The sequence below is a fragment of the Rhinichthys klamathensis genome, unplaced genomic scaffold (genome assembly GCF_029890125.1).
Source record: "Rhinichthys klamathensis goyatoka isolate OS25496 unplaced genomic scaffold, OSU_Roscu_1.1 h1tg000035l_1, whole genome shotgun sequence".
Taxonomy (NCBI): Eukaryota; Metazoa; Chordata; class Actinopteri; order Cypriniformes; family Leuciscidae; genus Rhinichthys; species Rhinichthys klamathensis.
In genome coordinates, this window is record NW_026606583.1 from 2,524,276 (window position 1) to 2,551,927 (window position 27,652).

The following is a 27,652-nucleotide window of genomic DNA, read 5'->3' on the forward strand; positions in this document are numbered from 1 at the left end:
TTTGCATTACAATATTCCAGCTTTATTCATACTTTGTATTCATTCTGAATGACACATCGATCCACACGACAGCAGTCACCTGCACACCCACAGAGATGCAATAAAGTGTGGTCTTTCTCCCAGATAAAGAGCGTTCTGCATGGAGACCAGTAATGAAGGATTTCAATCAACGATTTAAAGAATGTGCAAAAGGGGTTTCCTTTAAACCCACATACCATCAATAATAAAGAAAACAGTCTTTTTATTTCTCTTTTTTTTTTTTTTTACACATTTGAAAATTTTATTAAAACATCTAAAAAGTTAACAAGAACGCAACACTGCCTTTTGTTCTCTTTGGTATTTTCTCTATAACTGATTAGAGACAATTTTGGTCTGATGCTGACAAATCACTGTCAAGTTTTGAAGAATCAGAATTATTACCTAAACTACAATTGTAAAAACGACTTAAAACACATCTAAAAGGCAGCAAAAGATAAACGAAAACAGAAATATAAAAACCCACATCCAAAAAGAACATTTCTAAATGCAAATACTGAAGCGAAAGACATCTGAATGTCAAATTCAGACCAATAAAGCCATGCATTACAAATAAAGCCATCAGTCAAACCCCATACACTTCAAGCTCATAATACTCACTGTACAGCTCACTGTATGTACACATTTGCTGGTAGAAGTAATAAATAGATCTGTTGGTATATCCATGAAAAAGTTAAAAAACAGTCCACAGCCCTTATGAAAAGAGAAGAATATGAACACACTGGTTGTCTGATAAAGTGGACACATCTTCCCACGCATCAGTAGTCAGCTCAGTTCTCCATGCTGGTGTAAGTCAAGGCATTGATCCCTGGTCTTTTCCTCCCTTTGATCTTTAGAGATCCATAACGTGCCTGCGACCAATGAATGACAAGCATTTGTTAGCAGAATTAAAATCACACATTCCACAAATGAAGAGGCAAGCTATAAACAATTATAATCTCAAGAGAATATGATCTGATGAAGAGCTGTAATAACTAAATGATAAAAATGGCACAGCGAACTTCCACCAGTGATGTCACTTTACAGTAGTAAAACAATGCATTTGAATATTGGGTGATCTCACCATGCATAATATACATTTTACTATACTATTCTTACCTGTAAATGTAACCAAATCAAATTCATGTGAATATTTCAATTTCGCAAATCAGCCTGTGTGAGTTGCGACTTCTTACAGCGTGCAACAAACGCGTGTCATCAAAACGCAATGCAACAGAGGAAAAAGGGCATAATTGATTAAAAAAATATATATATATATTGCTTTTGACCAAATATTGATTGTTGTATGGGAAATGTAGGTTTTACATTAACTGAAATTTACATTAAACGCAATAATGTTTTTGGTACAACAGTTACTGTAATATAATTATGATCATGATGATGATATAATTATTGTCCTTTATATTTACAAAAAAATTACAGTAATGTGTTGCTATGTTCAGACGAGGAAATGTCTTTTTGACCTGCTGCTTTCAAACTGTGGACAAACAAAAAACTTTATTTTTATTTTTTAAATAAAATATAGAAAATAATATGTTGCTTTTGAAAAATGCAAATAGAAGTCTTTTAGGGTGGATTGCACCAATAAGGATTAATCTTAAATCTAGATTAAATCAAGGTTTATCTTATAATTCAGTTGCACTAAATTAAAAAAATAAGCAGGTTTACATTTAAACCATCATTTTAATCCTGGATTTAAAGGCCCCCTGAAATCTAAATTTAAGTTTAGCTTTTAGTATGAATATGTTTGTCTTAAGGTTATTAATAAGCTGGTGTGTTCCAAAACAATGACAAAATTCGCATTTTGGAGACGTAAGCATTCAAAACTTACAGTCTCTCACTTCCGCTGAAATGGATCACAGATTTTTATGACATCACCGCAGACTTCAGCTTCTCATCACATCTTCTGTCCAATCAAATGCTCTCTATAATCTAAAGCGTCCCGCCCCCTATGCTACAAACACCACCTGACCAAAGCGACCATTGACACGTCACGGAACTATATGGGTTGGAGATGTGTGTCCGGTTGCTCAAACGCTCGAGTTTTATTCCGTTGTCCAACTGTACGTTGGTTAAGAGAATTTATTCACACCTCTATTGAATCCAACGTATCATCAGCGCTCGAATTCGCTTCCATGGTGCTGTCAAGTACGACTTGCAATCTGTGTGGTAAACTAAACGCTATTGGCTATTTGAAAAGCGGGAGGAGCCATTCAATATGCCCCGCCTCAGCTTCCTCTTTCAGTGAAAATCACGTCAATGTTTTCATTGTCTGCTTGATAACGGTCCTCTACGTAGCAGTTTAAAGACAGCTGACTTTTTACAAGTTTATATCTTTTATCGGCAAGAGCTACTGTCAGAGAGAGAGTTTCTGGTGGTCAAAAAAAAAGGAAATGGAATACTAACATTGTTGCTGTTTAATTACAATGGCGAATCCATCCATCCGTTTTTAATCACAGGTTAGAATTCTAATCCCCGATTTGTTAATCTGCGTTTAAAATTCAGTGGTGCAACACAACTCGATTTAAAATAAAGCCCAGATCAACAAATCCTAGATTAGCTGTAAACTGTGCTTAATTTAATCCTTGTTGGAGCAACCCACCCTTTATGTAATGTTTATTTAGTTATTGAGTCTTGGAAGAACAAAATGGAGATGTGCTATCGGGTTTAGATGGACTTACATCTCTGCGCACTTTTGAGCGGGTTATTTTGACGCTCTGAGATCGTCTGAGCCCATGATGAGACACGGCTTCATCTTCAGAGAACACAGCCTTCCCCTCGTCATCACTTCTGTCATTGTCATCGCTATGATAATACTCTACAAAAGAAAACAAGATGAACATATAGATCAGAGTATGATCATACATAACAGCAGACAGAAGAGCAGGTATGATCGAGATCAGTGCTACTTAAAAGCTTATCCTTCAAGACAGAATTTACACCAACATCAAGTGGAGACCAGGTAACAAAGAACTAAAGCTATCTACAACACAAATATGTTCTACATTGAAGACCGAGCATTTTGCGATAATTCTTTATAAACCGATAATATTTGAAAGCCGATAAACGATATAATGGTAAATATATATATTTCGATAAATCGAAATCCATTTTTTTTTAGAATTTTTGAGAGCCTAATTACAAAAACAAAAGTCCCAACATTAAAATTCCTGTCTCAAGCACACAATTATAATGTTCTCATTATAAATGTATGTAGCCTATATGACGGACTTGCGCTGCACATGCTGCACTTAACTGTATTTCCCAAAGTGATCCAAAGTAATTCCAATCATATTTCAAGCAATTCAAAAGCATCATGGCAAACAGTGCGCATCTTAAGTGTCTCAGATGAAGGAAATGATCTACTATTTATCGGCTTCAATAAATCGGACACATTTTATTATCGAGCCGATAACGATAACATTCAAAATGAATAATATATACATTGGCCGATACCGATATAGTGGCTGATATATCGTGCATCTCTACATTGCATTCAAGGTATACATTTTTATCAGTTCTTGCTTTCCCTGGTAATCGAACCCATGACCTCACCGTTGCTAGCGCCAGGCTCTAATGTTTAAACTACAGGAAGGCTAAAATACATTAATACAGCATAGGAACAACAATATGCTGGATAGGAAGCCTGTGTAAGTACACAAACAGATGAACTTGTGACAGATAATTTTGTTCCAAAATACAGCAGAATTTGATTGGACGTCAACAAGGTATGGGAAGTGTTTTCTCCTCATTTTAAGAAGTTGATAAGCCTATTTATTTATCCAACTGTGCATGATTATTTGTTTATTATTTTGCATTTAGTATTGCTTTTCCTTGTCCATGACCCTATTAGAACAGATCTATTTTCGGGTCACGACTGACCGGTTGAGAACCACTGATCTAGTTTATTGTGAAGGTTGGGAATGTGATTTCAGCCGCGGAGAAAGGACAAGCGGGGGGAGAGAGAAAGCGAGAGAGCAGCTGCCGGGTTCAGGCCGCTCCTGGCACCATCACCTCTGGGCTCCCCGGGTGGCGCTGGGAGCTAGGCAGAGCCAGCCTGTGCCAGGACGTCTAAAGGCAATCCAGCCGGAGCAGATTCACCGCACACTCCATCACCAGAATGATACCACCAAAAGACAGGCTATAAACAAGACCATACAGCACTGCACAGAACTGTAGGCTTAATTTAGTATTGTGTGTGCAGTTCTCCTTTCCACCATCAGGGGGCAGAATAAATACAGAAACCAATGGTTCTGAAAAGCCTTCCTTTGTTTGTTTCCACACACCCACCGCTGTTTTCAATAAATGAAATATAACAACTTCCGTGGGATTTGGAAAACTATGCAATTCATTTTCCAGAACTATTCTTTTAAGGCCCTGTGCAAACTAAGCAGAAAGAGATTTGAAAGAAGACAAATATAAAGACACAGCTGGCATGTCTTTGTTATTTAGACTGATGGCAGCTCTGAAGGCCAGTCTGCCTTATAACCAGGAGAGATACAACTTCTCTCAACCTTGGCATGAATTTTATTGAGCATCTGAATAACAGTCGTAATATTTTGTAGGCGATACAGCTTATTAATGTGTATAATATATATACATATATATACTGATAATGGTTTCCGTTTAATTCTTGGAGTTTAGGATAATGGAAAATTATTTAAAAAACTGACACAATTGTCACACTCTAGGAAACTTACTGGGCAAATAATAAGCACATTAAAATCATTGCAATATTCACAATGCTTACATTTATATTGCTAGCGAAACCACTCTAATATCAGACCCCTGTACTTATAGGAGAGCATACCAATATATACAGGCATCTTTTATGTCATGCCTGTCATTCATAGCGGACTTCTGCATCTTTAGAAAAAGCAAAACCCAATATTAAAAGGTGGGCGAATAGATAACACACTTGAGCCTCTCTCTTCATAGGCTACCCCCTGTTTTTAAATTCAAACTGCAATTAGCAGCTCGTTTGATCAGTCGGGATCTTTCACCTTGGCTTTGAGCCTCTGAAAGGGAATGCCATTTTAGAGGAGCTGGCTTTCTGATGGCTTCATTGCAGACGAGATGAAAATGACCTGGATGCCAGTGGAATTTCAAACGCGGCGGGCACATTAGCATACTGAGATAGAAGCACATTATGTATTCTGCTCAGAGGCTCCCTGAGCTGTTTTTTCCTCTTCTTCATCTTCTCACAAAGCGGCACTAGACTATACCTTTCATGCTAGGAATGTGCCTTTATTACTTATAACCCTCCGTTGCTTGAGACAAACACCGAATCCATTCCATTTGCTCGAAAACCAGTTAACATTGCAGTGATTTCCAAAAGCGTGTGAGATTTGGTTGAGATATCATTATGAAAGCGCTATGGATTTACTTGCACAACAGACGCTTTCCCAGCTCCAGGTGACAACAAAGCACACTCAGAATAAACATGTTGTCTGATGGAGCAGTTATTGCATAACAGTCTATTGTTTAAATCTTATTGATGGTGAGCATTGTTGTGCGATCACCTCTAAAGCTCACTTGAATTTGTTCGACATCATTAGACATGACGTTGTAATGCATTGGAAGCTCGTTTGAAACGTAGTAGCTTCATAAAAATACTCAGTTTGTGACTGAACAGGCAAAGCAAGGCATCTGCCTTCTGTTGTGGACGCAGCAGAGAAACAGCAGTGCGAAAGGAAACAAAGGATGGCGTGTTAATAATTAATCTGAGGTAAGATATACCAGCTCCGTCGGGTTGGTCCATGTTGGCTCTTCTGGCAGGGTTGGAGCCGTAGGATGAATACCCGTCGTCGTGAGGGATCTGGGTAAGGTCGTGCATGCTGAGGCTCCTGAGCTTCTCTGTGATGGCACCTTGACCCTGTAAAGACAAAACAACCCCCAGTTATGATAAACATGTCAGCGCTGACAACACACAGAACAGCTTTGACAGAGCGTAACAAGACTGCATGGGCTTACATGATGAGATCATCACGACATGCATGTATGGATGAATGTTAAAAAGATTTGGGCTCTGTTCCAAGTGACCTGTTACCTAGTGACCTGCTCCGGTGTCAAATGAACCTCTGGAACAAATAGCGCTCCTCACATGATTCGGTTTATTTCAACGGGGTTGGCATTAGCATGTCAGCAGCGAATTTATTAATTAAACAATGAATTAGGGCCGGTTCACACAGAATGCAGTTTTTTTATTCCACTGGGCTAATTTTACATTGTTTTTCAGTGTAATCGCGCTAGAAGGACGTTTCAGCGTTGCGCACACACATCTTGTGCATGACACAGAGTTCTAAAAATGTTAAATTAAGTTAAAATGAAGTTAAAATGTTTAAAAACGCATCTCTAGACCGTGCATTTGTTTTCACCTCATTGCCCTGCGTTTTAAACACAAAAATGCTTTGTGTGAATGGACCCATTAACATGTCAGTTTCATTTCATTAATTTTTTTTTCATCACAGTGTGCATTCTATTGGCCAATTCAGACAGCACAGACAGACACCAACAAACCAGTTGGCCGTTGGATTTAGAATTTTATGAAAAATAACTGTCATATGCAGTGTTCTTGGTTTTGGAAGAGAGCTTAATTGAAGATAGATTTATAAAAAATAAAAAATACACTTTGGCTAGGAAAATTTTAGGCCTCATAACACAAATCTTTTAAACTGATAATACCAGATAATACAAGCAGTACTTAACACCATGTTTGAGTCAGACATTTTTTAAAAAAATGGAAAAAGGAAACAATGAACTAAAAGTTGTTAAAATTATATTAACAACATGCTGTAGACACTATGGAATTACCTGCACTGGAGAGAGCAGGGCTGCAGTATTCCTATAGGGCAGTATATGTCAGTAACAAGAAAAAGATCATCACCAAAGAGATTTCACAAATAAACCAGAATGAACATGCCAGAAAGAGGGTAAAAGGAAGGAGAAGGAGATAAGATGGGGAAAATATGGTAGCTTTCAAAAATAGAGATTGACATAAGCCTTTTACAAGCTTATTGGCTCAACTTTAGAGATGTCTTTCAATAACGGCATCCTTTCAGAGAGTCTGGGCAGGACAGTGGCCAAATGAAAATTGGAGCATTGTTGAGCAGCCCTGTGATCTGCTTCTGATTAGTATATCAGCATGATTTCCTTTACGAATACTAATGGCCTTGGGTTGGTTTCACAAAAGAACAGTGACCTTTGCTTGCAAATGAAAGTCATTAGCGTGTCATTTATTGCTGGTATTGCAGATTTGTGCCAGCGCACTTGTGCTCTTTGCTACATTAGGAAAAGGGAAAGAGTTTAAGGTCAATAAGAAACATAATTTGCAACACTTTTACTTTCATAATGTGATGTACACTGCCATTCAAAGGTTTGGGGTAAGGAAGATTTTTTTTGAATAAAGTACCTGATGTAAAAAATAATAATAATAAAAAATAATAATAATTATATATATATATATATATATATATATATATATATATAGAGAGAGAGAGAGAGAGAGAGAGAGAGAGAGAGAGAGAGAGAGAGAGAGAGAGAGAGAGAGAGAGAGAGAGAGAGAGAGAGAGAGAGAGAGGGAGAGAGAGAGAGAGAGAGAGAGAGAGAGAGAGAGAGAGAGAGAGAGAGAGAGAGAGAGAGAGAGAGAGAGAGAGAGAGAGAGAGAGAGAGAGAGAGAGAGAGAAAGAGATATTACTACAATTTAAAATAAATGTTTTCTAGTTAAATATATTTTAAAATGTAACGTATTCCTGTGATGGCAGGAATTGGTTGAATTTTCAGCAGCCATTACTCTCTAAATTAGTCTTCATCCTTCAGAAATTATTTTGATATGCAGATTTGGTTATCAAGAAACATTTCTTCATATCAATGTTGACAACTGTTTTGTGCTGCTTTATATTTGGGGGATATTTCCAGGATACTTTTGAGGAATAGACCGTTTAAAACTAAAGAACAGCATTTATTTTAATAGAAATGTTTTGCAACATTAGAACAGTCTTTAAAGATTTAATGTCCTTGCTAAATAAACGTATACTTTTACTTTATTTAAAATCTTGCAAACCCCAAACTAAATAACCCCCTGACCGCCTTTTAAATGGTAGTTTATTTATGAGTGAAACAGAATATATAAAAGAGTAACTTACTGTGTTACCTATTAGCAAGATATTATTATTATTATTACCAATAAAGGCTGCATCACCTACAGCAGTCTGTTAAATAATGCATATATAGCTATTTGGCTATTGGTTAACATTATTTTAGAGGAAAAGCGAGTTATTACATAAAGATGAAAGATTACAAAGATAAATATTGTTTTCTTTAGAATAACTTGCAGTGATGAATCTTTCAGAAAATCATGAAAGTGCATTAATATAAAGTAAATAGGGTCCATTTTCATTTCATTTTGACTTATACACAGGGTTCAAAACAGCTCTCTCTCATTCTGTTTGTCTACCTTCAAAACACACACACACACTTGCCTTGACAGCGGCAGACACAGCAGCAGTTGCAGCAATGCTCAGTCCCTGCTTGCCGAAGTTCACCATGGTCTCGTAGCTTCGCTCTTTTGCCTGGATTAAGTAGTCGTCAATTTCCTTCAAGAACATTAGGACAATATTGAGCCCTTTCTGGTCCTCAGGCAGCACAGTATCAAATATAATATAGCAATAATATAATAATACAGTACTGGAAATGAAAAGCAGCACTAGACCACTGGTGGTCTGATCTTATAAGGTTGCAGAACAACAGGGGAAAATAACGACCAAATTCACCTTTCATTTTGCAGTATGGTGAATACTAACACAATATAAGTGCTCTGCAAACCCAATGTTTTAAGAGGTAGATAAATGTGAAGAGGAGATTCACCCTTTCTTTGGAGGAAAGCAGAGGATGGAGGGCTTTTCTGTAGATGACACTAGCTCCTCTCGTGTAGGGAGACAGAAGCCAGATCACAAACGCAACCTTGATCTCGTAATATAGGGGAAACCTTTAGATCAGAGGAGAGAAAGAGAGATACAAGGACCCCCGTTACATCAGATTAATCGCTGACATAATTACACTCATTAAAGCTGTATTCCAACAAATTAATTTGTGCTACTCTAAATTAAAACATCAACTTCGTTTCATTAAACCCTGATTGCTTCCCTGCATTCCTTGGTCTAGGGAAACAAAAACAAGATCTTAAATGAAACGGCTTGCTTCTTTAGCCTGACATGAATCACTTGTAATCAGGTGATGTGTGAGGTGAACTCACCAGGATATGGTTAGATCTGAGATGGTCTCCACTACTGTAAACAAGGCAAAGACAATCCAGTACATCATCCATCGCACCTGAAAAAGGAACAAAACAGCAAACAAACAAAAACAATAGATGTTAAATTTACACAGTTTATGTTAAGTGCACAGATATAAAAAATGTGACCTATACCAGTAATCAATAAAAAATTTACGAGTTCTCGCTCCGAACCGAACCATACCGCCAATCCAAACTGTATGCTAATTGTCAATCGTATTTGACGATAGTGGCCCTGACTGTACATTATCCCACTGACTATGAGAGACATGAAACTAACATTGCTATGCTGAAAAATTACTGTATATGACAAATGGTCATACAGTTTACCATCAACACCAATTTTCAAATAAGTTTTTGCTTCAAATCATATGTTGTAATGATTCACTTTGTATATGGCTGGTTTAGTTCATGGCTATAAAACTTTTAATTGAGACTTTAAAATTCCTATGGGAAGATACTTCTGGAATCAAGGTCGCTAAGAAAGTGGGCAGGCACTGTTTGCACTCCATGATGGACTGATGATCTAATGTTTAGGGAAAAAAACAACAACATGCTATATATATATATTGAATCCCAAATTGCAATAACTGCTACTCTTAATGTAGTCTTAGCCTCAGACGTCACGCCCACGGACCGCTGGCTGAATGTCTGATGCATATGCCACACTTAACTGAAAACACTTCATGTTGTCATTTGATTGGTTGAATTTTAGAGTATGTCGGAGAGACGTGTGTGTCGCGTTCTTTAACGATCCGCCTGAAAACAAAGATGCCGTGACCCCAAACCCCCTCACGGAAGAATGCCGTTGTGTTTACAACTTTGACAATGAGCGCGTATCACGATCAACTAAACGCTGGATTTTCAAAAGTACCTGAAGTAGGTGTAAAAATTGCGGCTCTTAAATACATCCAAGAGTTTTGCACACCAGTCTGTTATTGTAGAGATATCGATGTTACATTTTCACGCCCCTAAACATGACGTAGAACAAAACAAACTGTGATTGGTTGCTTTACATGTCAATCAGATGGCCTCTGGGCGGTCCTTGGCCAATGAAAGCTGCTATGGTGTCCAGACCTTCTGCTGTCAGTCTGAAGGTCTGGCTACGCAAGACTACTCTTAATACAGCATTGATCACCTAATGCCAAGATGTATCACAGTCACCCAAACATAAAACACCTGATACAATGCTAAAGAAAAAAATAATATATATAAAAAAAATATTCATGCATTTTTAATTCTATTCAATAGCGTGAATGCCTAATCTTTCCACACAGAGTGGCTTGCTAACACAAATCCATGCGCGCCTCTTTTCCTAGGAGGAGACGGAAACAGTCGAGTGTAACAAAAAATCATTATAGCCGTGACATTAATTTCCATCCCAGCTCTCTGTGCGTGTCTCTCTGCAGCAAGACCTGTTTGGTATGCTCTACCTCTCCTCTGCTCTGCTCTCAACCACAGCGCGCTTTCAGCCAGCTTCTTAGCATTTCAATTTCAAACGCCCGTGCAGACAGTCATGTGATCCCCAGCCTTGAGCTGCAGCTCTCGAAGGTATTAGGTGATATTTTCAGCCTCACTGAACAAAGTCAAATGAATCCATGCAGAGGCAGCATTACCAGCCTGACAGGAGGCGTCAGATTTAATTGGTGTCCTCCCAATGAACCTTCAGCGGTCTGAGAGAGATCAATGCGTTGCATCAGCCGCTGGAAAGCTGCCGCTCCGTGACAAACTGTCAATCGAAATCCACCAGCAGTGATCTTTTGTAGTAGCCGGAGCGCTTTGGTTGCTGACCGCATCGATACATGAAATCTAATCAGATCTAGAAGCGTTCCTCCCATAATCCTCCAGACAATCCTATTTATTACAAGTCTGCAATTACCTGTCTTCAATTAGAGAAGTATACGAGATAGAAGCTGTTGAAATTCTGCTTACATCTCGCTATTAAACTGGGTAAAAGGCGATTCAAGAATGGGCCGGCGCCCAAGACAAGCATGCCTTTCCCGTTCAGCACTGCGTGTGGATAAGGAGTTGTGTAGACTCGATTTCCAATGGAAATAAAAGCCTTTGAAGAGTCCTGATTGTGAATGGACGTATTCCTTTCCTGCTCCGCGTGTGCACCATGGAGTTTCTTTGTTCAAACATTTAAACTGAGCAGTTAGACATATGAGCTGACCCACTCTGTTTATCTAACAAACAGGAGTTGTAGGCATTGTACAGATTTGCTCCGAGTAGAAAAACCGCAGTGTGGTTTCTAAGGGCATCTAGTCTATGCTAGTAAACACAGGCTTTGTCAAGCTGCCTTTAAACTTTATTTTAAGTCCAACATAAACCAGCGACTCCAGTCGGCCGGTCCTATAAAAAGGCCTGCAGCACAAAGCATCATTTGTCCAGTTCTATTTTGAAAATGATTTGAAAGAGGTTTCTCTAAAACCCATCTGCACTTAAAGGCAAACGCAGCAACGGTTATGACATGTTTTCAAAAAAGCTGCTTTTGTGGTCGATTGAGCTTTCTTCTTTTTTCCAAGGGTTTGCTATTAAAAGTCTAAGTTTACCGAAATTGACTTTCCATTCGAACATTCAAGAACATTAAACATTCTAGCAAAGCATATAAACATCCGTGATCTTGGGCTGCTGGTGTCCCTTCTCCTGAGTTGAGTGATACTGCTACTGCTGTTTACATAAACGTGTCCTTATACTGTGTAATGCATCAATCTCCAGATCAAATATATTATGAGCTTGACAGTAAGGTTGGCCTAATGGCTGGCTTAAGAGTGATTCAGGCTAGTATATATTAAATATTAGTACAAGTACAGTAACATGCGACAAGTTTGACAGAATCGTTTATTGATATTTAACAAACATTCAAGCTCCACATTTCTGCTTTGAAATGCTCCAGAACAATGGCATGGTTTACTTCTACTGTAGTTGTTACTGTAACCACTATTTTAGATTTTTTTATATATAAAAATATATGCATCAACATGATATTCTGTGCTACACAGTAAAAAAAAAGGTCATAATTGTAACAGTAAAGTACTGTTTTTGGAAGAGAAAAGAATAGAATCTTATTATTTACAGTGTGACCGTTCCCATTTTTATGGTTTTTCACTTAAATAATTAAATGAATTAAATACAAGTTTCTTCTTAGTTTGTCTTGTGTCAGTTTGTTACATCTTATGTTGTTATACGTTTATTACATTATTTAAGTGTCATTCTTTTACACTGTATTTAAGTCAAAAGCTATACTTGTGATGAACTTTTATTCATTATGTAGCTTTCTCTACCACCTATGTTTTTATGGTGGGTTTCAGAATATTATAACAGTATAAAATGGATTTTACTACTTTGTATATTTGATTAACTGATAATGTTAATATGCCATTTTTAAACTGCTACCGTATTTTGTATGGTAAAGCATAACAATCATTTTTAACAAAAAATTCTGATTTGTTTTGTTTTTTACAGTGTGCTCAACATGCCTGTCGAAAAGGCTTAATCTGCATTGAACATATAACATTCCTTTAAGCACACTTTCCCAGGATATCCTCGCTCTGTTCCCAGTGTCTTGACAGAGTGAATACAAATCTGAATTGTTTTGCATAGAATTTGGTTGGTTTCCACCAAATGAACCCTTTCATTAGGAACCATTTTCTAAGGAAATGTTAATGTTCAGAAAATCATTATTGTTGATACCCATGACTTGATACACCATTGTTGGCTGCAAGCTGTTACAGTTTATGCTAAGATTTATTAAAACAAGAAAAGTTTTTAATTTTCTTTTAACTGTTTCAACTGGGATTTGGTTTTAATGAAGTGTGCATTCTGCAAATAAACAGGAGAAGATGGAAAATAATACAGGAGAGTGAGACCTGGTTTGGCAACTCCATAAAGGTTCCTGGCATATTTTCTGAAACTTTTGGACTTTCTGAAATATTGAGATGAATGACATAAAACAGTCCTGTTCAGCAGAGGTAGCATTGGCGTAGCTTATACAAGTGAGGAGCAGAATGCTTTTCACAGCTGAAATAACTCAATGCAGCACCGATACAAACAGGCTCTAAGGTTCCTAGAGTACTGAAATACTACCAGTACATTACAACCACTAAGGAAAGCTAAAATTAGCCATCTGAAGTAGACAAATGTATAAGAGCAAAGAAAAATAAATGTTTAAAGGGATAGTTCATCAAAAAATAAAACTTCTGTACATTTAGTCACTCTTATGTCGCTTCAAACCATGAAACACAAAAGGAGAACATTTAAAAAAAATCTTTATTCACCATGGAAGGTGAGTAAATAAACTTAAAAATACACAATTTGATTTGAGTGAACCATTCCTTTAATCATTTCACAAGAACAAAGGGCACACTAACGGAAGATCATGACAGTTTTTCCTCAATGGGGCAACACCACATTCAACGTTTTTCTTAATTATATCCTGGTTTGCAGGTTCAACACAATGTTGCTTAGAGCTATTGATGACTACAAATGGCACGGATTCTGGCCAGACCTGAATTAGCATTTCATCGCATTGATCTCTATCCTGAGGATGTAGGACGAGCTCTCACAGGGCGGGTCCTTCAAGAAGTGAGCGCAGAGAGAACGTGTCATATGATCCGGACATACAAGCCAACACACTCTCCCTCCCAACATGCTTGATCATGCACAGAAACAATAAAGCGCTTCTCTTTTCATGTCCCATTTAAAGGTGTGGAATGGCTTTGTAGTTAAAGATCTGGACTAGTAACACAAAAGTTCATCATCACTGAGCTCTTGAGCAGGTCACTTAACCTCAGGTTATTTCAGAGAGGAATTAATTTGTAGTAAGCAAACCAAACTGGTTTGAAAACTCAAATGCCTGCTAAATCAAAAAACAAAAAGAAAACAAGAAATGAAGGCTACATGAATGTACAATGTGTTTATACTTACGTATTCTTTGACATTTTTGGTTTTCACTGCTTTGTAGGAATAGTACGCTGGGTACAGGTTTCCAAAAACCAGCCTGTGTAAAGAAACAGAGGGTAAAATAAATAAAGGAAAACAACTGTAACACTCCAGATATTCTTCAAAAGCAGGACTAATGGGTTCGGATAAATCCTGTCTCTATGTATAGCTCTATTAAAAGCCACTCACTTCCTCGGTCTGATTGTTTACAGGGTAAACAATGATTTCCTTTTCTTTCTTTTCCAAAAGAAAAGAATAAGGGCAAAAGAGGGGACAAAAATGCAGGAGACACCTAATTTAAAACATGTCCCAAGAGAGATTAAATCCATGTAAACTGCCGTCCATAGAGAGCAAAGGCTGTGTGTGTTTTGAATGGCACAAAAAAAATATAGTACTAGCTCTTTTTGGTTGAAAATGTCAACAATTACTACATCATATTAATGACAAAAATTCATCTGTTGATGAAAAAGATGAAATTTTCATCTTTTGCAAAAATTCATTAAGCACAATTCTTCTACTAGAAGTCATCCTTGAGTTTTGCACAGACTTTTGCTTCGATTTACTGGTGCTAGTTGCCGTAAGTCAGAGCCAGTCTAGAGTTTGAGGAGTTGACGGATTTCACAGAAAATCGTGTAGTGTATGACGGCACAGACTCTGATATTTCTTTTGATTCCATCTAGGGGTGGGCGATATGACCAAAATCTTGTATAAATTTATTTCACGATAACAATATATATCACGATATAGTTATTTTTGCTTTAAATAAGGTTTTTACGATATCAAAATCTGATTGAAATTTCATAATTCTTATCACAATTTTCAATATTATTAAAAAAACTAATACTAGCTCTAAAAAAAATCTCAAGCTTACTGCAGACAAGTCAACGGTGATAAAGAAAGAGAAAAGAAAACAAACTACAATAGAACAAAGACAAATGAAATAGACCTACCTGAAAAACTTAAAGAACTAGAAATTCTACATTTATAAACTAGTAATCAAATGTATAAAAAAACAATGCAGTGTCTTTAATGAGTAAATTAAATATACATTTATTCTTATTAAAGTTACAAAAGTGATTCTGTCAAGAGCAGTGAGAGATTTTTTCTCTCTTTTTGTTTTTTGATTAGCATTAAAGGGGACACATTATGCCCCTTTTCACAAGATGTATTATAAATCTATGGTGTCCCCAGAATGTGCCTGTGAAATTTCAGATCAAAATATCCCCCAGATCATTTATTATAGCTTGTCAAAGTTGCCCCTTTTTGGGTGTGACCAAAATCGCGCCGTTTTTGTATGTCCCTTTAAATGCAAATGAGCTGCTGCTCCCCGCCGATCCTTTACACGAGCTTCGGATACTGTCAATAACACATGCGAATTTCAGTCAAATCTCAGAAATACCCTGAAGCGGAGTCAGAGTGCAGCCTTACAGAGAGACTCAGGAAGAGGTTGTAACTTTTAGACGCACCTGGACGTTTCTGAATGGTTAGTGGGTAGTGGATACATTAATGTAGTTGTTGTGGAATTATATTGATTAATCTCATCGACTTTCATGTACTGTCATTTTTAACTTTTACACAAGTTGACAGTTCCCTGAGGTCTTTATAAGACAGCTGTGACTTTTTTTTTTTGTCAAATAGTGTTCTGTGCTCGTCTGTGCAGCAACAATAGAACAGTTTGCAACTTTGCTCCAACTTTTGCCATTGCGTTAGAACTGGTTACACTGTTGTAAACCAAATGGCGGCGCCGTGGGTGGAAACGTGCAGTTTAAGGGGCGGTAATATTATAATAATATCTAGGGGTGTAACGGTTCACAAAATTCATGGTTCGGTTCGATACGATACAGTGTTGTCACGGTTCGGTACATTTTCGAATTTCGATACAGCAAAAAGAAAGAAATGCCAGAGAAATGTCCTATTTATTAAAAGAAAAAATATTTTAAAATAAGTTTGAGTTTTCCTACATCTTGAAACTTTCAGGTTTATTAATGGGGGTAATCTTTGAAGGATGAACAAATAATGTTTTGGTCATCACATTAAAAATAACATTTAAATATAGCCCTATATTTATATATATAATATTTAGATAATATTTGAGTTTTGAAGTGCTGGAAAAAGATGGGAAGTACTTGAAAGCATTTCACTATTCCAGCCAAACTTCCATGGTTACAGTTAGTGTTACTATATTAAATCTATGGTGAATGTTGCTGATCTGTTGACTTAAAGCCTATAACTAGATCATTCACGGCACAATGTTTCTCCTGGTTTCCACGTCAGCGCTGTTTGATCTGATGATAGAGATCTACGGTTAATAATGGAGAAATGTGAATGCTTCTCACTAGATCTCGCAGCGATGTTATTACTTCAGTGGCGAATTCAAATGTTTTCTTCACTGGATCTCTTAGCGCTGTGTAGTAAGTAGTAACAGTGTCGCTTGATCAAGATCGGCTCGCGCTGCACAGATGTTGCTGGTCCGAACTGATAAACGGTCCGTGAAGCACAATATAATGAGTAGCGCAGTTTCCTTCCGCTTTCATTACGTTTGCCATTTAATGTTGCGCAACGTTGTGGTGGCCGCGCTGTCGCGGATTTTGTCGGCAGGAAAAATGGTCCAAGGAATCGTTCAGTTTGTATGCGTATCGAACCTGAAGCCTCGTACCGAAACGGTTCAATACGAACACATGTACCGTTACACCCCTAATAATATCCCATTCCTACGTTAGAAGGGGAGCGAAATCAGATCAGCTTAATTTTAGACATGCTTGCAGAGAAAGGCTTCCCAAAACAAAGTTCTGGATTGTCACTTGACGTTTTTATGGTTGGTAGATGAACAGGGGACCCAAATATAGCACTTAAACACGGAAAAGGCAGATTTTCATGATATGTCCCCTTTAATAAAGACAGCAGGTACATTTGGATGCTGTCAATTTAAGACCGACTGCACAAATCCATTATACCATTGTGTGTTTTCTCTCTCAAATGTTAACGTTCACTTAAGACATGACTGTTTACTTGCAAATACATGGTCACTTTGACACATAGGTGTGTATATTTAACCGTTCAAGCCCATTAGGCAGCAAAAAGCACTCAGTTCACTTCTCAAGTGTTCTATGAGCAGCGGCTTCATGACGCGAGTCTCAGTCAACGCTTAAAAATACATGCACAGCCACTTCACGTGAGCTTAACCGCGATAGAGAAGCTCAAAACGTTTTAGATCCCGTTTACAACTGTATTTAGCGTAGTTCACTTATGATCTGATCGACCACAACGCATCTTAATACCAGGTGTAAACTTGGCCTCAGTGTGAGATCCCCAGTAATTTATTAGCTATATCATGCCCAGTTTTTCCTCTTTAACCATTATAAAAGTTGTCAAGTTTACGATACCTACTGTTATAAAATCTGTTCAGATTTTAAAAGTCAAGCAGGCCTGGTTTCAGAGACAGGGCTTAGATTAAGCCAGGATTAGGCCTTAGTTAAATTAGGACATTTAAGTAGCTTTTATAAACCTGCCTTAGAAAAAAAAAACATTACTGGTGAGCATCTTGACTCTTGAGACAAAACAAAGCCACTGAAATATTTTAAGAGATGTTAAAACAGCTCAAACATGCATTTTAGTCTGGGACTAGGCTTAAGCTGACTTAGGTTTAGGCTTAAGTCTGTGAAACCAGGCAGTAGTGTAGTCCAGATATAAACTTATAGTTCTGTATACAGAAACTGTGACCAATAATTTAACTGAGAAATTATCCAATTTAATTGGATTTAATGTAAATTTGGGTTGGAGATGGAAAAGACGTCACACTGATATGTTCATTTCAGTGAATCACTAAGATATTCCATTTCATCCTATGAGCGACTGACCTGAGACAAGCTAAACCGGCAGATGGGCCCAGTGCCAGCCCTTCATCTGCGGCCTGTCACTCTCACACGAGCCCCATTTATTATGTTCCGCTCGGCTAAATTTGTTTGGGATCTTGCGGAAGAACACATACTAACCTCCTGCTTGTGCAAGACTCCCATTGTCACAGAGCAATTAGTGCACGTTCAGAGGTGCCAAACACAAAACAAATCCCTTTCTCGTCTGAACCCCCACAAATAAGTTCAGGGGGATAAACAATGCAAAAACAGGGAGACACACAGATCCGGAGCTGATTTCTGGCCCTAAAGTGCCTGTGGCCCAAATTCCATGTGCTAACAGAGGAAAGCTGCTACTAGCATTCATTTTGACATGCCACGCAGACTTTTCCGAGGTTTCACAGGCAGGAATCAGCCTTGATGTTTCCCAGATGATAATGCTGCTCTCTGAAACCAGTGTTTCACTTTCATACCAAAGCTGTGCCTTGAAAAATGGCATTTCCCCAAGGGCTAAAAGAGTCCTTCAAAGTAGCTTTTTGCTGAACTCGGGTTGAAGCATTCCCACTGATTTAGGAGTACTGTCTTTGCAGACAGACAGGCTTCTTGACTCAGCAGTGCATCTAAATTTGGGGACAGCTTCTGCTGTTTTCGCTGCCAATTATAGACAATGTGTTGACCCAGAAATTCTGGCCACTCCAATATCAGCCTGAAAACTTGACTATAGTGACAGTAACATATCTGTAATTTATTTATATAGTGAACGTCAATAAACAGCATGATTAGAAAACATAACACAATGAAAATAATTGTACATTTTCTGTAGTGGTTCTTGCACATGCATTGATTTCAGTATCACGGTGCTAGGGTGTTCTGGGTGGTCACACCATGTGGCTCACGTCTCTAGACATGACTCTTTCACTTGAAGTCTATGGGTTTAATATAGGGCTGCAATAACTAATCGACAACCAATCAGATTATCAATTAATCTCGTCTATGCAAGGAAAACATCTGCCAGTCGTGTCACTTGATAGAAGTGAAAAACACATTTCTATGTACAAAACACATCTGGAAAACAGAGAACGCAGAGTGAGATGATTCTGAACCCGTCCTAAACATGAGAACGTGTCATATTAAGTGCTTTAACCCTTGTGTTATGTTGCGGGTCAATTTGACCCGTTTCGATTTTCTAGTTGTTGGAAATACTGGTTAACCTTTGTTTTTTTTTCTTGATATTTTGTGACTTTTTCTCATTTATCATGATGAACAGGCATGCAAAGTTTCAACATGCTGATGTGTTTTGACATATACAAACAAAATTACTATTACGTTCGTGATGTTCGCGGGTCAATTTGACCCTCATAGGCAGCCATTCAAAAGCAACTGTACAGACACAAAATAAAAACATTTATTTTCTGTATGTCAGGGCACTTCAACTCCAGTTCTAACGTGCAAGTGTATCTAAAAGTGATCTAACCCTAACCAAACACACTTGAAAAAGCTAAAATCACAGTGTTTAGAATTATTTGCAAATTACAGATGAAAATCTTTGTCAGACACAGATAGTAAAATAAGCTCTCATTTCAATATTCAAGATATCTAAAATACCTAGCTTTTAACCAAAACTTTTATGAAGGATTTTCAAAGGCAAATTCACAGAGCCAAAAAATTAATAAAAAACATTTATTTGTTGTATGTTTTTGTTATGTTTGGTTTCTCACTTCCCTGTGAGTGAATAATGAAATTAGGGAACTAGGTCTTAGGAAACTAGGGAAAGTTAACTTAGGAAAATTAAAATTTTTCATTATACAGCAAAATTGTATTGTTCAGTTACAATGTTCAAAGCATAAAAAATAAATAAAAATAAATGTATATGCAAAAAAAGTCAGTATACTGTTTATTTTCCAATTTTGTCAAAAATTGGTTTAAAAACATTTTTATGAATCATATTTTCAGATATAATGTTTTTGTAATGTTTGACAAATGTTGATATTAAAAGTTTACAGTTTGTATCTAAATCTTTGTTGTTTTTCATAGTGTGATTTTTGAGGAATTGTATTGAATCCAATTAGGGTCAATTTGAACCGCTCCATAAAGGGTGTACACAGAATTCGAACAGTGCACAAGTTAAACAAAAGCATAGTTTAATGCAGCTTGCCCTGTCAAAATTATTTCAATCCAACTAATCACAGAAATAATCCACAGATTAATCTATTATCAAAATAATCTTTAGGTGTATTATTTAGCATTAGGGGTTTGTTCAGATTACTAATCCCAAGTAAGACAAATAATAGTGTTGTTTGTCTTAGCAAACACCCAAGGGGGCTTGTGAGCATTTTAATACGCAAGAATTATAACACTGTGCCGTGGATGAGCACAGCACACGTTCACACAGTTCTCCCTGTTGCATGGTCCTCATCCAAGGATCCACCTTGGCAGCAGTTTATTTTCCTGTTGCCATAGAAACAGCAGAGGCACCAGGCTGTAACAATGGTGGTCGGCTCCACACATCTCTCAACCCTTCCCCCCTCCACTCTCCCTGAGCTCTGTAATTTACAGATCTGTTACTCGCATTCATGTTGCTCTGTGTGCCTAATAACTAGTATTTTTCTTTCATTGGACGATTGTTTTAATCAGCGCCAAATGAGGAAATTCACCTACAGCGTTGCTCAGCAATTTACAGGGAGCTGCAGTAGGCTAGACTGACTGTAGACAATGGATAACAGGGTTTTCCCACAATTCAGTTCTAGTCTGTGGACCAGGAACCAAACTCAAATAAACAGACAGAGGGTTCTATCTTCTAAACAAGCGGAACGTTTCCAGCAAAAAGTCATTTGTCTTTCTAATCTACACTGAAAAACAAAAGGCTGTATGACGTCACAATCACAGCCAATCAGAAATAAATGAAAAGCAAATTTGAGTTAATGAAATATGTTTTCTTTAATTTTTTATTTAAATTTGCAAAACTTAGAATGTTGCTATAAAGTTAGTAACGCCACGGTACCAAACTTTTAGTAGTCACTCGTCAGTAGTACAACTTTGCAGTCCTCCTCAGTACCAATTTCTGCACCACAGCAAAAACTGTTGACTTAAAAACTTTAAAAAAAATGTTGTCTTGTCTGTTGGTTATCACTGTCAATCATAAACACGCATTTAAATACGTTTGTCATTCCAGAAACTTTGGGAGTCTACATGGCAACATAATCTCTAAAGCACAAGCTCACTGAATTCTGCACTCTCGCAGAAACTCCCAATAAAAAAAGAAGTTTTAATTGTACAATAAATCTCTTATTTACATCGTGTTTACAATTGTCGACCAATTATAAAACCTCATACGGTTTCAGTGGTGTTAAGCGGATTCAGACTAACTTACTAACTAGCACCTCTGATATGCCATTGCGTTCACGCACTCAACAGATATGATTGTGATTGGCTACCATGTTCAACACTTGTAAAAACACGCTGTAAATAGAAACCTTTAACACTCAGAGAGCGCTCAAACAAACATGCAAACAAACAGAAATGCTTGTACCTTTAACTTTTCTTTTTTAGTACCGAGTGGTACTGGTAGTCAACCCTTAACCCTAGTTGCTACCGTATTTTTACTGTAAACTTCTGGCAACTAGCTGCTGTTTTACAGAGTACTGTCTGCTTGTAGCATTTGTTGATGAAATGTTTGCACGCCTTCACAGGCAGATGGAACAACTTGCAGTGCAAGTTATGTGGGATGAAACTAATGAAAGAATTACTGAAAAATAAAATAAAAACAAAAGTAGTAATTTCTTTAAGAATAAAATAAATAATATACTTATATAAATAACTAACTATTACAAACAAAACTAAAACTAGTGAAATTGTTTTCACACACAAAAAATTCCAAAATTGTAATAACACAATTTAGGACATAGTTAGACAGCCGCGTAAACAAAGACAGAAACTTCTGAAGAGTTATTAATATACTTTACATTTATGGTTTAATAAATTTAAATTAACTGTCCTTTAACTGGATAAAATAGTCTACTGTTACTATTACTCTCTCAACCAAGAAAAACATGTAGTTTGGTGTTATCAACAAACCAACAGCTCTGCAAATTTTTAGATATCAGTCATGCAAGTTACTGCTGACTCATTTGTCATGGAATCCCAAATATATATATATGTTTAGAAAAGACTATAGAAACATGTCTGACGCTATAAATAATTAAATATGCAGGATGAAAAAAGGCCATCCTCTCTCTTTACCAGTATGGAAAACTACTGTTTTGTCAGACATATTTCATGTATTATATAAACAATGTAGCCTGGCTAACTTCAGACCACGTCTCATTGAGATTGAGACGTGGTCTGGGAAGTTGGAACCACATGTTCATTTTCTCGTATTTGAGGCGTGGTTTACGAATGCCCAGAGCCGTTTATTGGGTGCTACGAATGTCTATCAAATGAGCCTGTACGTAGCTCATAGCCAGTCGTTTCAATTATACCAGATGACGTATGTAGAGCGACAGAAATTAGACGAGGAAGAAGACGATGGGTCAGAGATTTTGTGTACACGATGGCGTATCGCATCTAAGGCTGCATCGAAAGGTAACTTCGCGTCTAGCTGCCATGTTTGATCCATAGGTATAAACAAACTGCTTAGGTGTGTCGCATAGACGTCGTCATCGTCTTCCTGCTCCCTCCCCGTTCTGTGATTGGTCCCCTCGCTGAGACGAAAATCTGGTCCATGGTATCCAGACTGCCTAACAGCGTGAATAAAATCGTGCTGCGCAAAGGCAGCATGGGGAAACCCAGGCTATAAACAATGCACAATTTTGAACAATTAATACTTAAATTCTTTATAAAAGGCCACTCATTTGATTATTTTTAACATTTACTTGAATCCAGGTTGCAAGCCACATGATAAGACTAATAGCACATGAGTGTGTCTCACATTATGTAACACTTGAGTTAAAAAATTAAAAAGACTCCAAACATTAACAGTGATATTGTAAAAATACGAAAGCTGTTAAATAGCTGATACCCACACCTGCCACTGCATATAAAGTTAATTCATTATAAATGCGCTTGGCAACCTTAAACTAAACTCTGCTTTGTGTTGTGCCTAACAAACACCCCTTAATAACAGGTTCTACCCCTTCTTAACTCGTTTGGGACACATCTCACTCTACCGGTTAGGAGGTTTATATCGTTGCAGGGTATATACTGTCAGACCGCCCAGCCCTAAGAGTGTGCAATAAAGCCATAAAACTTGTAGGTTTAGCAATCACTTTGTTGGAAGGCTTTGATTCTCCTCACGGTCTGCCTCTGGCCACTCCTCCCACAAAAAAACTTCCACGGCCCCTATGAAACACAAATAAATGTGCTGCACATCAGTCTTTCATTGTTTCCACAACAAGGAGTTGGTTTTCCTCCAGTGGGCCCCTGGAGGAAACAGGACCTGCACTGAGTGGTCTTGAAAGTATTTTCGTGAAGCAGGGTATCGTTCACAGGGTGTGCAGCTGAAAAAATAAAATCTTCAGATGGGCCTTGACACTCAGGTTTAGGTCAACTTTGAGTTTCCTGCTAAGAAACAGCAAGGCAATGCTCACTCTGATGATGCTGCTGATTTGAATTACTTTGAGCCAGATGCTGAGAGTCTTCTAAAGCACATATGGTACAGCTCTTGGGACTAAATGAATGTTGCCTAAAAAAGTCAGACAAGGTGCATAGCCATTAAGGTGATGATACACAGGGCAACTTTTTGGGCAATGTTGCTGGGCAATGTTGCCGCCAACGGGCAACCAGATGAGACACAGGGCCCACGACTGATCTAAATTATCCAGATAGAAATGTATTGGCCATTTTCAATGGGAAAGTGCCCAAGCAACAATCGCTCGGCAAGATTGCCAAGCAACATTGCTCAAAAAGTTGCCCTGTGTATCATCACCTTTAGGCATTTGATTTTGAACTGGTTAATATTCCAATGCATAGAAAAAAAAATCCAAAAGATGTAGCCTCCACACCTTACATACTGCAATGGTTTCTCCCTAAAAGCCCAAACTTAATGTCCAAACAAATCAGCAAAACCAGTTATTGTCATAAAATACAGCCTACTCTTGCTAAACTGCAGGACGTGCTCGATAAAGAGAGATACTGTTTAATACTTAACATACGTTGTTGTTAAGAATAGCTAAATAACCCATGTGGGTCTATTTGAAGCCTTCTATTTATCATGTATTATTATTTATTTAGGTGATCGTGATCGGTATCGGACGATACTGCTTTCAGTGATCGGCCCCAAAAATCGTGATTGGAGCCTTTATAATCTTGGTAAAATCCCTAGAGATGCATCGGTCAACCGCCATCATCAGAACGGGCTGGGTTTTTTTTTTTAGTCGATCTCTGTTCCGGACTTGCACACAAACTGCATTACAATGATACAATCATTACCTAAAATGTCATTTGTGTGAAATATTTCGAAGCCTGTAAACACAACGTTAACACAGGCCACAGACAGGACACCCTGAAGAAGGATGCAAAGAGAACACATGCGCCAGCAGAGCAAATACTGTACCAGGCACATCAAGCTCACTGTTCGCGATGCTCGAAATATAGGAAGAAAAATATAAATATTGAATTGGGAGTGGGGGTTTATATGCATCTCTGAAGGGAAGTGACTTTCTTCAGAAAAGTTTTGATGGCATTTTCTTTTCCTCTTACCTCCTCCGAATAATAAAGTAGTGTTTTTAAGTGCAGCGGTACCAAAAGAACCATTCCGTCCGTCTGCTGTTTTTGTTTTGTGCAGTTGTCTTATGTAGCATTAATTTCATATATCTTTTTGTTTAAGGCCAGTTTGCCTGATATAAAGCAAAAAACAAACAAATCAGCAACATGTATCAGAATCGGCCAATTTGCCTTTATAAAAACGGCAATCAGAATCGGTCATGAAAAATCATGATTGATGCATCCCTAAAAATCACTTGTAATAAAAAAATTAAGTAGAACCTAAAAAAAAAAAAAAAGCCACTGAAACTAAATATAGGAATCAGAAAAACAGGTCTAAAGTTGATGCATAAACACCAGTGATCCTGACCAAAGAAAATGAGGAAAAACCTGTTTCAGACATTTCTACATTTTCCCCTCAACGTTAGAATTGACCTGCTAATATCAATGCTTACTGCATTTTAAAAACCAGTGAGAGTTTTGGGTGTGTAAGAGAACATAGTGTACATACATACTGCTTTAAAAAAAAAAAAAAAAAAAAAAAAAAAAGGCAAAGCAGGAAAGCACAACACAGCCATTAAAGTGTCTACGCAGCACAAAAGCCCACGGCATCATTTCAAACAGACAATGTGATCTTGATTTCTCATCATCTTGCCAAGAGCTTATAGTTATCGTCCTATATTTGAACTTCTACATCGTATTATATGCTGTAAAATCTTAACCGCAGAATTATAACCTTAAACTAGCAAGGTGGACTGTAATTGGTACTTGCTGGTTTCTGTGACTGACTACATCTCCTCCTAAATGCTTGCTAATGACTCTTGGACGCTATAAGGGGACCACGTTGCAAAATGTGTCTTGCCCACAAAATAAACCAAAATGATCCTATTTCTGCTGTTTGCAAATGAGCTACCATACAAGGACAGACACATCAATCATTCAAATCTTTCCAACCCTAAAGGCAAATGTGCTCTTTTTGATGTAGAGATCGACTGATATTTTTAAAGAACAATACTGATTATTTTTTATGTTTGAGTATTCAATAAGCGCTTTACACTGATTGTTTATTATTAATTAATGTAACTATTAATTGTTTGGTGTCAGCTTCCGACACAATAATTCATATAAAAAAACATATTACAACAATAAACTAAATATGAATATTTTATCCCTAATAGTTATTGTTTTATAATTGATTACCCAGTTTCACAGACATGGCTTAACCCTAGTCCCAGACAAAAACGCATGTTTGTTTTAACTGAAAGCAACTTGCACTGCCATGTCTTAAATAAATTGTTTTGTCTTTAGATGTACATCAGTAATGTTTTTTTTCCCAAGGCACATTTAAAAAAGCTACTTAAATGTCCTATTTTAACTAAGTCCGACTCCTAATCCTGGCTTAATCTAAGTCGTGTCTGTGAAACTGGACCAATAAGAATGAATGATGACTATAGCTACACAAAGTTTAATCTAAATGGGTGCAAATATATTGTATTTTGTTTTAGTGTATGTCTTATCTGTTTAAAATGCTATACATTACACAATTATTAACTGATGTAAAAAGCTATAATTATGCAAAGATTACATAAACATGTTACCTAACAAATGCTGTTGTTTTCCATTATGGACAAAACAATTTAATGTCATATAGTGAAAGGCATATCAAAGAACGGATTTATTTAGAAAACTGTAAATCTGTAGTTTAAATTATGTGACATCTAATGTTGAAAACGAAAATTGGTTAAGCAGACATACAATCCTAATTTTGATTCCCTGACCGGAATGTAAAATCACTTTCTTTCTATATACGTGTTCAGGCCTGTCGAATGACATCAACCATAAGTTAACATAAGGGAGAGAAAATGTTCAGAGAGGTGAGTCAGACGTTTATGACAGCTCCACCTTAACCCAAAAGTCCCAGCAAGAATTTTTGTAATAGGCGTCAACACAAAAACATTCATGGACACGTCCATTGCTATAGGAGTAATTTCACTACTGACACAATAACCTCTTATACAACGGTCCAGTCGTGATGGCAAACTACATATTTATAGCATACAAACACTGGCTTGCTGCTGCAGGTTCTTTTCCTTCCAAATAACATGGATCATTCCCAAAGGTCAGGTTTAAAAAACGTAAAACGAATAAATTTAACAAGCAGAGCAAATATACGTTCGAGAAGAAGATAAATCTACTTTTACAATCTTCAATGTGTGTGCTATTATGGATGCTAGGCTAACCAGTAAAATGAAGAGCTAATTAAACACCCGAGCTATAAAAAATAAACTACTTGTATGGAAAAAAGGAGGATTAAACTCACACGACAGATCTTGATATGATCCAGGACACCATATTTTCCTCAGGATGGAGCCGAGCAGGGAGAGATGCTAGCTAGGCTAACCTTACTTCAACTTCAGTGTAACTAACAACTTCAAACGAAGACAAACATTAACGGTCTCCTGAGAGCCTCCGCTCGTTCATTACTGAGTATTACGCACAAACATCTCGTATAAAACTAACTATGAAGTCAAAATTTGTTAAACTAATGACACTCTTGTTGTGCCCATCTTCATGCTCTCGACCAACACCGATGCCGTTTCTGTTAAAGGTGCGCTTTCACGTTGACGTCAGAAATAATTTGATTTAAGGGCTAGATCTTCCTGTTACCTGATTGGCTAATATGACTTGTTTACATGAAACTCGGGCATGGGTTGGCTAGTTAAAATGTTTGTTAAGTGACGTCGTTTCGAAAGCGCAAACAACAAACTCTCAACGCATTCGATGCTGATTCGTTTATAGACACCGGGAGGAGGTACAGACCAATCAAATATAA

General features: G+C 37.4%; 1 protein-coding gene across 1 annotated transcript; it reads right to left on the bottom strand.

Annotated features, from left to right (window-relative positions):
* reep3b (receptor accessory protein 3b) lies at positions 1–27,422 on the bottom strand. Its single transcript, XM_056245870.1, has 8 exons — positions 27,140–27,422; positions 14,255–14,327; positions 9,290–9,366; positions 8,902–9,022; positions 8,517–8,630; positions 5,776–5,911; positions 2,718–2,854; positions 1–887 (listed from the first exon to the last, which is right to left on the bottom strand). The coding sequence occupies exons 1-8, from the start codon at positions 27,169–27,171 to the stop codon at positions 807–809; spliced, it is 771 nt and encodes a 256-aa protein (XP_056101845.1). The 5' UTR covers positions 27,172–27,422; the 3' UTR covers positions 1–806.
* Positions 27,423–27,652: the final 230 nt, after the last annotated feature.

What these genes read in the sequence shown, in the direction of transcription:
- reep3b (XM_056245870.1), bottom strand. Translation starts at nt 27,171, where the DNA reads ATGGTGTCCTGGATCATATCAAGATCTGTCGT. An exon ending in TCAGATCTAACCATATCCTG is followed by an intron (nt 9,023 to 9,289) that starts GTGAGTTCACCT and finishes TCTGATCTAAAG; the next exon opens with GTTTCCCCTATATTACGAGA. An exon ending in CTGTGTCTGCCGCTGTCAAG is followed by an intron (nt 5,912 to 8,516) that starts GCAAGTGTGTGT and finishes TTGTCTTTACAG; the next exon opens with GGTCAAGGTGCCATCACAGA.